The 13,384-nt window shown below is 37.6% G+C and overlaps 2 protein-coding genes across 2 annotated transcripts in view; one reads left to right on the top strand and one right to left on the bottom strand.

The window, feature by feature from the left end:
• Positions 1 to 13,384, top strand: part of LOC134742459 (BMP-binding endothelial regulator protein) — a 95,928-nt gene that overhangs the window by 4,624 nt on the left and 77,920 nt on the right. The window lies entirely within an intron of this gene.
• Positions 8,857 to 11,913, bottom strand: LOC134742300 (uncharacterized). Its single transcript, XM_063675351.1, has 4 exons — positions 11,796 to 11,913; positions 10,486 to 10,623; positions 10,182 to 10,402; positions 8,857 to 8,949 (listed from the first exon to the last, which is right to left on the bottom strand). Exons 1-4 carry the CDS (start codon positions 11,902 to 11,904, stop codon positions 8,857 to 8,859), a joined length of 561 nt encoding a protein of 186 aa, XP_063531421.1. The 5' UTR covers positions 11,905 to 11,913.

The following is a 13,384-nucleotide window of genomic DNA, read 5'->3' as shown; positions in this document are numbered from 1 at the left end:
TTTGACAATACCACAATTTTTCTAACGAAAGCGTAGCGCAGTCGTGGCTACGAGCAAATTAGTATTAAAATTACAATTAAGATAAATATCATTAGGTACACACTGTAAAAAAAGATATATATTTTCAGGTGTAAATATAAGTTTAGTCTGTAACTTATAACTGTATGAATACCACATGTGGTTATCTTTTTGTCAATACTAACATGAATGGTTTAAACTTGTCACGACTAGACCCCGTGACGTAAACGTGTGTTTCAGTTTTCAGAGAAATGGCTTATGACTCAGCCCCTCCTTCGTTTACTCACGACTTTTTTTACCTACTTCTGTCTGTAATAGCTACAGTAGGTACCTATCAGCGAGTTAGGATGTTTTGACAACCACCATCCTGAATGTGCGAACTATGTCCAAGCTGTCACTAGGCTAGGTACATTATTCGATTTATTCGTTCTACATAGGTGCCTACAGTAAAAGTTGTGCGGTTAGTGTTATAGCAGTTCACAGCTCATAACTAAAAAACCGGCCAAGTGCGAGTCGGACTCGCTCACGAAGGATTCCGTACCATTACGCAAAAAAAGGCAAAAAAAATCATGTTTGTTGTATGGGAGCCCCACTGAAATATTTATTTTATTCTGTTTTAAGTACCTATGAGTGAAAATTTTACTACCATGGTGACAGACGGACAGACGGACAGACAGACAGACAGACAGACAGACAGCCGGACGGACAGCGGAGTCTTAGTAATAGGGAAGTAATAGTCTTAGTCCCGTTTTTACCCTTTGGGTACGGAACCCTAAAAATGAATTAAGTTTATTTGAACTTCTGCCGATTAAATATTGTAAGACATTTAGTTGTATAGAAAATAAATTTACTAGACTAATAAACTTAATTAATAAACTTTTAATTTAATACGCTTTTTCCATAGCACTGAGTAGACGTCGACGCTCGGAAGACGCTAGTGTCGGGTGGCCCTAAAACGTTGTATACACACGTGCGAAAAGGTAATTCGCAACTCGTGTCGATTTAAAACACTCCCTTCGGTCTTTATCGCTACTCGTTGCGAATTTCCTACTTTTTGCACTTGTATCGTAATGTACTATTTCATCACACTTGTTCATAAAAGGTGGGCGATGCGATTCGTAAATATAAAATTTCGACCTAGGGCTGCAGTGTACGTCAGAAATTAGGCAGAAATTAGGAAGATTTTTTTCCCTTTTATTTACTCACAAATGTGATGAAATACAAATGTGGCGGTACAGAAATTACGAACTACGAGTATGTTAATTACCCCTCGCTTCAGGCTTCAATTCACACTCTTTGGTAATTCTTGTTTACCGCCCTTAACACATGAATTATTTTCAAATCGGTTCAGAAATGAGATAGTCCTGACGTATTATACATACAAAAAAAAACCGGCCAAGTGCGAGTCAGACTCGCGTTCCAAGGGTTCCGTACATTACACAATAAACAATGTATTTTGTATGTGAAACGTGATTGAAATGTCTTTAAAAACCCGTAGGGGTCGGATCAAAAACTAAGTCAGACTCACGCTTGACTACACATTTCTAATATGTTTTCCGTCTGTGTTGGGTCACAAACTTTTCAACTTAATTGGTCCAGTAGTATTTCGGAGAAAATAGGCTGTGACCGACGGACAGACGCACGAGTGATCCTATAAGGGTTCCGTTTTTTCCTTTTGAGGTACGGAACCCAATATACGGTCGAATTGATAATCTCCTCCTTATTTTGAAGTCGTAACCAATAATTGCTTTATTTTCGAACAGATTAAGATTGACAGTGAGATAAAAAAATAGTTAATTACTAGTTACTGCTACCTAATATTTACAAGCAATTTTTTGCCATTATAGAAAAATATTGTCTTTCTTTCACAAACCTCATAGCAGAAGGAATGATGAATAAATAAGAACCCTTGGTCATTTTAATTGAGCAAAGACGGACAATTATTTAAAGGCAAATTAAGCATGAAACTATTATTGTATTTCTTACTTTAAATTTCAATTAGTTTCACAAATCAAAATAACCTTTAAAGCAAGGTTTATATAAAACACTAGAGAGCGGAGTTCACAGAAAGTGGAAACATTTCCCACGAGCCACGGCCAGTGACTCCAGCGAGACCTAACTAGAGACTAATTAGAGACCTATACCATGTTACTTTTAACATGATTCACCAGTCAATCGAATATGGCCTTTATTGCACCCACTTAAGGTCTGACACAAACTCTGGTCTCAAGAACTTATGGCTACGGTTCCGTCGGCTGCTCGGTTATTACCTGAGGAGATTATATTTACGGCCCTTTTGGTTTAGGAGTACCTCAATAACAATAATTGAATAAAATATTTCTCGGGTGATCGGCTTTACTTATCTTTATAAAATGTGACCGAGCAGATATTGTTTTGCGTATAATGTATAATATTTTACGGGTAATGTTAGAAGATTACAGAATAACAGCGTCCGTTGCTGAAAATCTTTGGGGCTACTGTGCCCCGAAGCCTTTTTGGCACAGACATCAGCTGAGCCACCTTCCCTTTAAATTAGTTTGTAAGCATTATCGTGTACTGTTATTATGTACCTGTGTTCAAACTTATTGAATAAACGTCTTTTATTATTATTATTTATATGGGTTCTTGAGATATCTCAGTACACAAAGTACTGCCGTAATGAAGTACACGGGCTGAAGCCATGTGTATTTCATATTAAAATTTTATAATGTAGTTTCTACTTACTAGTCTAGGTCTGTGTGGCTAAATCGTTCTGTAAAAATTTTCGGGTGATTCGGCAAGTATTTAAAATTGCAGCTTTCTGCATAACAATGTAAGATGATATTATTAATTAAACTCAAGTTTACCCTGGTATAACTAGTATTACCCGAGTCTTTTGGGTAAAGTCCGAAAATTTAAACAACATTAATCTGTATTCGGCGTTACCTGTAGTGTACACATCACTTGAGTTTAATTAACCTTCTAACATTACCCGTATTATATACATTATGTACGTAATTCAAGTAATATGAAGTGGAATAAAGTGAGTAAAACATCCTTCAATATTGAAAAATGAAAAATGATTTATTGGGTACACAACAGGTTTTAACTAGGATCGAAACAAGAACCTTCTTTTAAGTAAAAAGTAAGTAAAAAGATACTTATTGAAATGTGAAATAGTATTTACGATACAAGTGAGGAAAAGAGGAAACTCGAAACGAGTGGCGATAAAACGAGTTCCGAATTACCTTTTCGCACGTGTATCGTACAACGTTTTACAGTCCATAATGTACATATGGCCCTTTAAACTTTCGACATATGCACGAAAAGTGCTCTTTACGCACTAGTACATACCTGGGCATTACTTTAGACAGAACCCTAAGCTACAAAGAACACCTCACCAAGCTCTCGCGCAAAGTATCGACCCGGAACAACATACTGCACAAGTTGTGTGGCACCTCATGGGGGGCATCTGCGGAATGTCTCCGTTCAACGGCTCTGGGACTCGTCTATCCCACTGCAGAGTACTGTGCTCCAATTTGGCTACAAAGTGCACACACGCAATTGGTAGACTCGAAGCTCAATGTCACCATGAGATGCATTACTGGGACAGTGAAATCTACACCTTTCCACTGGCTTCCGGCGCTTAGTCGAATCCCGCCTCCACATCTGAGAAGGAAACAGGCGCTGCTAAGAGAAAGTAACAAGATCAGAGCATGCCCTTCTCTCCCAATGCATGAGGAGTTTACCAACCCGCCTATGGCGAGACTAAAGTCCCGTCGCCCGGCATACACAGCCGCTGCAACACTCACACAAAGTTCCTTCGACGTACAGCAGCACTGGAAACAAGAATGGATGAAGCAAGCTGACGGTACCCCGGCCGCGAATATAGATCCGACTATCATGAGCAAGGGGACCGACCTTCCTAGGAAACTATGGTGTCGCTTAAACCGCCTAAGAACCGGGCACGGGCGATGCAACTTCTTCCGGCATAAGTGGGGCTGGAGTGACTCTGCGCTGTGCGATTGCGGCATCGAGGACCAGACCATGGAGCACATCATCCAGCGGTGCCCACTCCGCGCATACTCGGGTGGCCTGGATGACCTATTAGACTTGACGGCCGATGCTGTGCAGTGGTTGCAAAACTTGGATGTTGCCTTATAAAATAATATACTGTACTATCGGCCAAAGCCAGAGTCGACCACTTTCAAAACAGTATCGCTTGCAAACGTTGATTATTGACTTGACCCGCCCCTAATTTGTTGACCAATGAGAAACAAAGATCCTTTTTTTTGTAAAGTAGCTGTCATTGTTCACAATCTTTACGTAGCTTGCACGTGTTTTGTCTAGTCTAGTCAGTTGCATCTTGCGCATCTAAAACGCACCACGTGTCTTAACCGTCGCAATTATGAATCACGGCAATTTGTCAACGTATGTGCGAAACCGTATAATTTCTTTAAGAGAAGAAGGATATAATATTAGTCAAATCTCGGAAGAATTACAAATTACGGTAAGTGAATATTTTTTTATTTATACAACTAACTACGCTGTGCAAAGATAAATAAAAAGTATTTATAGTATTATTAGGTTATTAAGATTTAGTTTTTTTTATTCATATATCCTGCTGTTTTAAGTTAAAAATTGGTTTTCAGTATACATGTGATCGATTACCTCACAATACTTCAACTACTTAATTATTAAAATTTTAAATAATATTATTCGTTGACTTATAGAGTAGAATTGTGTTATTTACATATACGCTTTATCACCTTGTAGCAGAAAACATTTTAGCTGTTTACATGGAGTGTTTAAACATGTAGTAGATATTAGTTCAATACGCAAAGGAGGGTTGCAAGCAACATATTTTGATCATTACATTTCTTTTTTTTAGAGAAATTCAGCACGCCGCTGGATTAAACGCTACGACGGAGAAGCAAGTTTAGAAAATCAACCCCGTCCCCAACCGCAACGCATTATTGCTGGCCAGCGTTTGGACCAACTGATCACCACCTATGAAGAGCATCCATTTACGCCTATTCGGCACTTTGCGGCGGCATTTGATTGTTCTCCGCAAACCGTGCGAAACGCTCTTCATAGGGTCGGCATCCACCACCGAAAGCCGGCAAAAAAAATTGTTTTGACAGATGTTCAAAAAGCAGCGCGCCTCAATTTCGCTCGAGATATGAGGGATTTTGATTTTTCACATGCCATATTTTCCGACGAGAAGTCTTTTAAGTCGAGCCAGGTGGGTCGCAAGAATTTATGGCGTGTGGATAATACACGATACGACCCGCGGAATGTGGTCCCATGTTTAGAGTCAGGAAGAGTTGTAGTTAACATGTGGGCGTGGATGAGTGCAGCTGGGCCGGGAGAGCTCGTATATTTACCCGAGAGGGCCAATGGCGCGAGTTATCTGGAGGTTCTGCAGGACACAATGGTGCCGTCAGTGAGGACAGTGTATCCGGAAGAAGACGTGCCTGAAGTAATATTCATACACGACAACTGCCCTATACACAAATGTCGCCTGGTGCAAAATTGGCTTCAACAGAAACCCAGTGGCATTAAAGCAATACCATGGCCCTCGCGCTCTCCGGATCTCAATCCCATTGAAAATCTTTGGTCCGTAATGGTCCAACGCTGGGATACGAGATCCGAAAGGACCAAAAACGCACTCGTCGCACATGTTAACGAGGTGTGGGACTCGTTGCGCGGATCAAATTTGTGCGAAAACCTTGTAGCCTCGATGCGGAGGAGATTGGATGCAGTCATAGACGCTGACGGGGCACTAACAAAATATTAACCGTGCTTTGCACAAAGCATTGAGGTAACTTTGTTTAAACAACGGTTAATATCAACGGTTAGTGGTTCATCGGTGTTTTACGCTATAGTCTTAAGTCACCTATGTTATTTACGTGTCAATATATTTATTTACGTTCATGCTAAAAATATTTGTTTAAAATGTCAGTTTTGTGTTATTGAGTATTAATTTGTTTTTTTTTTCTTGACGAACTTGAGACATGTGTTTGTTACCGACTGTCTTTCATGTGACCGTGTGTTGACTTTCATGTGTTGTTTACACTACGATTCATAAGAAAATTTGTGCAGTGGTTCATAGGTGTTAGTAATCTTGGCTGTAAGTATAAGTAATGTAGGGTTTAAGATCACTTAATTAATAACGTGTCAAGAAATTTAATTATGTGTATTTTTATATATAATTAGCATAAGTAGTATTATTAGATTAATTAGGTTAACTAGAATATATATTAGCTCAGGGTAAAATTTGGTTATATTTTGTTTCGAGTTGATGTTAATAGTGAGTGTGATAGTAACTTTAGTATAGTAACATAACTTAGTATAAGGGTATATAACTAAGTATAAGGCGAAAACAAGATACACTAGCTGATTCAATCTTACAAATTTTACAATATAATATTTTACGCCATTTATTCATTTTTTTATTCGACCCGATAATGCTCGATAGCAACGCAAAGGGCCCACATTGTATAGTGATTACGGTGTATCTGGGTTCTTTTTGCCGCCTTGCCCCGACTCGTAACCCATATTTTACTTGTTTAACCACATTTTAAGTTCGACACGCTGTAACAATCGGTATGATCAACACGTGCAATATGTTCACTTGGATTACTTGGATAGTTATAGATACAGTGATAATATGTGCTAGTGTGTGTTCTTCTTCAAATATTGTTGATTTATATTAATTTACTTTCTCTCATTTAATTTGGTGAAATTAATTAAATTAAATGTCATGTAAAATAAAAACAATATATATATAACTAAATAAGCCTACCCATTTCCTAATAAATAAAATCTTACATTTAAGACTTATATCTATAACCTATTTACTAATCGACTGAAGTACTGACATGTACTGAAGTAGGTCCATTTCCGCCACCGAGGGAAGACGATATTTTCATTGATATAGTAAATCTGAACCGTATTTCTGCATGGAATAGAGTCTACATAGCTCGCACATTTGCACGAGAAGAACCACTCTATGCAGCAATACGGTTGCAAAATGCCCCAATTGGTCAAGATTGATGCTAGTAGTATTCGCTCATTTTGGAGTTTTAGCGAAGGAAATGGTGGTGACACAAATAACGTAACGTTTACATTTATTAAGTCATCTACGGCCTGCTTATATTTAAGTAGGTATATTATTTAAGTTGTTTTTGTTAAGTATTATTGTTAATATTAGTCTAGTTTATATTATTCTTGTATATAATAAATGTATAAAAATAAATACTTTGTATTTTTTTTGTTGGACCAAATTACGTAAGAAAGTAACTCATTTATTTGATAATAAGTGTTATAAAATAAATATTAAAACTAAAACTAACTACAATTATAATAACTAAAGCTAAAAATTCAAAATACCTAACAAAAATTTGTGCCCTTGGTAGGGTGCCCATCACGCAGGCAGCGTTCCCGCGCTGGATTGCTATGATTTTACCATTTTTTGCTAGAACTAAATATTGATTATTTGATCAGCAAAGTAAAAAACGATATAAGACTTGCATCGTATAAAATTTCAGTAATCGAACTATTTGAGTACTTATGAACAGACGGGGTATAGTTAAAAAAATAGTCGCGGCTAATACTCGCGGCATTTTAGTTTGGTGTGAATCTATTGTCTCATATTTTTCTTTGACAGCATGCCGGCACTATAACTTGCCTAACATAGCAAACACCTGCAGAACAATTACGCCGTGCACCAATTACTGCTTGCCTGATGAATGCAGCCCGGACCTAATATTCGAAACCTAAGCAATAAACTAACCCAAATGGCAGTTTAATGCGTTCCAGATGCGTCTCTTTTTCTTAATAGTACGCAACAAAGTATTGCTGCGTAAATGCGAGCGCTTAGTTTTTTCTTTTGTCTCTCCTGAGTCCTTACTCCTTATCCTTAAACCTTGTCGGCTAGCTTTGAGATAGCTAATAACGTGAAATTTATCACAATACAATAGAATAAAAATAGTTTGCCGGGAGTAAAATAAAAATAGTCCATATAAAATGATTCAAATTTATTAATAACTTAAACATATACCTATCATGCAATACAGTAAATTAAAATAAATTAACCTATTCAAAAGTAAAATTAAGGTGTCGGCATGGTCGCTGTGACAACTGAAAATAAAAATTAATCGTTTAATGAAGATGATGGTGTGAACGTAGTAATAGGGTCCCGTTTTCACCCTTTGGCTACACAGGCTACACTACACGGTACACGGTAGCACGGCATTGAGGATCGGCCATAGATAAGTTTTCGAACGTAAAAAACTCAACACGGACCCCACCAGAATTATGCGGTTCTCATAAGATATTACATATTTGATATGAGAAACCACATATGTTTATCTTACCCTGTGTTCACATTCCTTCTTGACCATCTCTGTATGCTGGTTTGTATACAGGCTGGCTAAAAAATAAGTGCATTCCCGTTGCCAGGGAGGTTTTGGGATTATACTGAGCATCTTTTACTATGGGACCAACCCCGAAATCGCGAAAAAAATTTGACTGTTCCATACATTTTGGCTGGTCCATTTTTTATGGGAGGTATATATAATTTATAATATTATAATTTATAATATAATAATTTATCATATTTATATTTGATATGTTGCATCTTGAATAAATATCTGGGCATGCCATTTTCATATTTATATATGCCATACGGGGACCAACATATTTTGAGCTTTCTGTTCCAACAGTTGGTATACTAGTCTAGGGCTCAAAAATATTATGGTTCTCGCATAGACTGTTCAAACAAAGGGCTGTTTGTTCTTTGAACGAACCTAATATTCATATATGTATCAATATTCAACACTGGCTTACTATAATCTAATACTTAGTATAAGCCCATTGTTGTAGACTCTCAAAACGCAAAGGCAGTTGCTTGAGGACTTTGAGAGAGACAGGCAAGGCAGTGAGATGCTGTAAAGAGTAGGTAAATGTAACATTAGTAAATTAGGATAGTGACTTTCTAGTTTCAAAATGGTGATATTTATGGACGTAGAACGTGTTTTAGATAGGTATGATTATATTTTTATGTTAGATATTGGACTTATTTGGCCGTGGGACCTTACACATTTTGTTTTGAGGCGAGAGTGTTATTGTGGATTAGAAATCGAGCGACAAGGACAATTGGATCATTTTATTGTTGACATTAGTTTTGGAGTTAATGTTTTAATTTTAGTTGACCAACCGTACTTTTGGTGTAGTGTGTGTCGAAGGTGCATATACGACCACCAATTACCGGAGGAGTGCGAAGTGTGTGAAGAAAAAAGTAAGGGCTAAACTGCGTTTACCGGGTGCGTATATATATATTTAAATGTATGTATTTATTTATTGGACCAATAAACTATCCTACCTATTTCCTAATAAATAAAATCTTGCGTGTTCAGATCACGTCGGGGTCACCAATGTGGCAGTCGGGGTTTGGTAATGTGTTGGGATTGTTAGAAATAAAAGTCCATACGCGGTAACAATAATTAATCTATATTAAAAACTAAAAACTAAACTTACACAAATAACACAAACAAATTACACTTACACAAGTCGCATTTAACACTTATATCTAAAACCATAAGCCATTATAACAGATTGCCTACTGAACTAAAAATCATTACGGATCACTCGGTGTTTCATAGGGAATTGAAAATATTTTTATTGAGAGGTTGCTTTTACAAAGTGGATGAAATTTTTGATAATATTTAAGATTTAGGCTTATTATATTATGATTACACTAAGTTTTTAATAATTATAATTTTTTGAATAAATGTATGACTATAAGGTTATACTCATACATTTATTAAAAAAATATAATAATAAGTAGGCTTATTTACTAATTTAATACGTGATGGCCGCGGCTTCACGGCGGCGGCTGTCTGCAATAACAAAATATATAGGTTAACATTGATGCTATAGTAGTATTCGCTCATTTTGTAGTTTTAGCGAAGGAAGTGGTTATTTACGTTGCCAAATTTAAAGCATAGACCTTCACTCACTTTCGTTCGCTTCGGTCCAATTTTTTTGTCGAGATAGTTTTAGGAAATTATTTAAAATGGCGGAGTTGACACAAATGACGTAGGTGCCATTGGCATCTATTCTAAGACGCATAGAACCATTGCGGCTCGTTACAAAAACGATCGTGAATATCAACATACCCTAGTAGGGTTTCCTGCAAAGCATGCACCCTGGCGCCGCGCAGGGTAATGCTGCGGTCGGCGGCCGGGTGCGTCGGTCTTGACGCCCCGGAATAGCAACCGGCCGCGACCTGGTCCGCCCCGAGCCCGGCCTTGAGGGTCGAATACGGCGCGCAACCCCAACCGGGGTCGGTGGCGGGGTCGGCGGTATTGAAGCCGCCGAGGGTTCCATCTGAGGCCCTCTAACAAAAAGCGAAACAAAATGAAAATTTCAACGATAATGTCACGCAAGGGGAAACTAAGACTTAGTACTGAACGTTCTTACCTAAGGCAAAGGCGCAGGGGCATGCCGCACCCCCAGCATGTTTCAGCTGCCGGCGACGACGCCGGCTGCTCTGCTGCTTGTGCCTCTGCGCCCTCCGCCTCGTCCTCCGCACCCTCTCGCTGTCTTCGTGTCCTGAAGCTTCAAGCAAACATATCCCATTATGAATTTGTAAATTTACATAACTCGAATATGTATTATATAGTTACAGAACTTACCTAAGGCATTGAAAAATGTCTCTCAAAAAATCCATTATTTTATTTAGTTATATATGTTCGGTTCGGGCCTCGTCACTGAACTGAACAAGAGCATCGTAGAGATCGAGCTTACAGTTTACCAATTATCATTTTGTTTATTATATCATATTTCTCAAAGAGTTGTTTTGGGAACTCTCAACACCGCCGAATAACGAAATAGGAAACCCTTTAAGGTCCGCCACACCGCCATCTTAATACTTACAACAACATAAGGGTCAGCATAAATTATAATCAAACTAGCAGTTTCCCGCGACTCGTCTGCGTGGAATAACCCTTTAAAAGCTTCCAACTTTTCTGGGATAAAAACTATGCTATGTCCATTCCCGGGACTCCAACTATATACGAAATTTCAACTTAATCGGTTTAGCTAGCGCTAACGAGTGCGGCCGAGTCAAACAGACATTCAGTAAACAGAGTTATTACGTAACTTACTAATAAAACTTAAGCCTAAATAATGGGTTAAAGGCGCGGGCGCTGTATCCTAGAACTCATTATGGCTTGTTTAAAAAAAGCTTCCAAGTATGGTCGAACAATTATTTAACGGCCACCAGATGTGTATCTTTCTATCATAGAATGACTTTTACCTGACCCATAATTATTATTTGCAAACAGTTATTTTAGTCATGGTTATTTTTTTAACCAAGACACAAACAGATATGCTCTTCTTAATTATGCTATATTTTAAAGAAATAGTTATAATTATACGATTATTATATTTACCCATGATTATTTTAGTACAAAGTTCATTTTTTATTTTATTTTAAATGTTTATCAAGTCTGTTCTTAAAACTGTTCACAGAGGGAGCACTTATAACTGTCTTTATTACCTTAAACGTTAAACTTATTTATTACCGATCCTCAATACCGTGTAGCATTCATATACACTTTTTTTTAACATCATTTTCACAAGTAATTTTCCACCCATTGGAACCATATTAGCGGATTATCACAAACAAGAAGCATTTACTATTACAGTAATAATAAAATAACTAGGCAACATTAGAAAACAAATTGACTTAACTACAATAGGTAAGTAACTAATTATTTAAAACAAACCTCGTGTGCTCTTCCGATGCGTTATCTCCTTCCTGCTAGAGTCCTTCAGTCCACTTTCGCAAACAAAAAAAGGTCCTCGCGCCGTGATCATAATATTTTTTATAGCCATTGCTTCGTGTTTCAGTCATCTACAATAAATAAGTGATAAATATTAAGTAGTCTTTATAGTTAACATTATCGACTATCATCAGCATCACGTGTCGAATAATTTACTTACCATGAAATATCACAAATTCACAAGACAGCGGAGTATTAGTAATAGGGTCCCGTTTTTACCCTTTGGGTACGGAACCCTAAAAACGTGATTTTTTTGCGTAATGTTATGGAACCCATCGTCGGTTTTTATTGTAGTTTCGATGTTATTACTCACATATAAATGTAAAAGAAAATTGACATCTTTTACACGACTGCCCGAAAAAGGAGAAAATTGTAATCATGGCATGTCATACTAACATATAACATAAGTCAGAGTCCCTAGACTACAAGAAAAAATAGCTATTACAGAAAAGCGCGTTATTGTTATGCAAAAGAGAATTGTGGTAAACATTTCACTTATGTTGCAGAGGGAATTGATTTGTTAGCTGTTATCGACTGAACTTGAGAGTGCCAGAACTAAAGTGGCTAAAACTTAAATTTATTAACACTTCGAACAATCCAAAATATTTTAACATCGTCTCGACGTCATTTGGTCTTGTGAGATCTTACGTGAAACAGGAGACTTGTGTTTGTGTTCTAAAATGGAAAGAAAGTAAGTACTCATGGAATAATATTGTATTTAAAAATAAAGTTAAATCACCAATTTTGGATATTGATACCCTAGTGCCCATATGACTGTGCGGAAGTTCCGAAAAAAGTTAAGATTTCAGTGAAATGGTGATTACACTATAGTATGCTCACTGGTGCAAAGATATTTATTTTTCTACAAAATAAGTCACAATTGACCACTAGGGTATCGATATACGTAGTATTAATACCTTATCATTTGCACATATTAGGATTTAGACATAGTGATTTAGTTCTAATTAATGACGTGATATTGGAAGATCAAAATTAAGATAACAACTAACTGCCACTGTCAAATCTGTTCTAATTTTATTCTAGATCGGTTATATTTTTGGTCTCTATTTCTGAGCGCTCCCCAGCGCTTACACATTTCTGTTTGGCGTAATGGTTGACTGGGAGAGAATACGTTAAGGCATGCCTTTTGAACTCTTTTTGTGTGCATTGTGCAATAAAGTTTAAAATAAGTAATAAACTGTTTATTCTGTTTGCAGCGGAATTAATACGCCACCACCGTCATCGCCGGACGGTGTAACACCACCGCCGACACCGGAGGCGTCGACTTCGTCGGCGAGCGAACTGGACTCGCCGCCGAGGTCACCTACACTGCCGCCAACACCACCACCTGACCTTGTGGCGGCTGTTATATGGTGGCCACCGGCTCCTCTGCAGGAGCGGAGGCACAGCGCTCCTTTTTAATTTACTATGGGACCACAATTAAATAATAAAACAGTTCTATAGTAGTATTATTTCTAATTCTTTGTTGAACTTGTTCCTCCATTGTTGTTGCTCCATTATTTTTTTTTGAA

This window comes from Cydia strobilella, chromosome 6, assembly GCF_947568885.1.
Source record: "Cydia strobilella chromosome 6, ilCydStro3.1, whole genome shotgun sequence".
Taxonomy (NCBI): Eukaryota; Metazoa; Arthropoda; class Insecta; order Lepidoptera; family Tortricidae; genus Cydia; species Cydia strobilella.
Note: the sequence above shows the minus strand (reverse complement) of the source record. Positions and strands in the feature narration are given on the sequence as shown.

Excerpts from the sequence above, each read along its gene's own strand:
- LOC134742300 (XM_063675351.1), bottom strand. The coding sequence starts at position 11,904 with ATGGCTATAAAAAATATTATGATCACGGCGCGAGGACCTTTTTTTGTT. Across the intron at positions 10,624-11,795 it reads GCATCGGAAGAGCACACGAG|CTTCAGGACACGAAGACAGC; the intron begins GTTTGTTTTAAA and ends GTTTGCTTGAAG. Across the intron at positions 10,403-10,485 it reads CCCCTGCGCCTTTGCCTTAG|AGGGCCTCAGATGGAACCCT; the intron begins GTAAGAACGTTC and ends GCTTTTTGTTAG.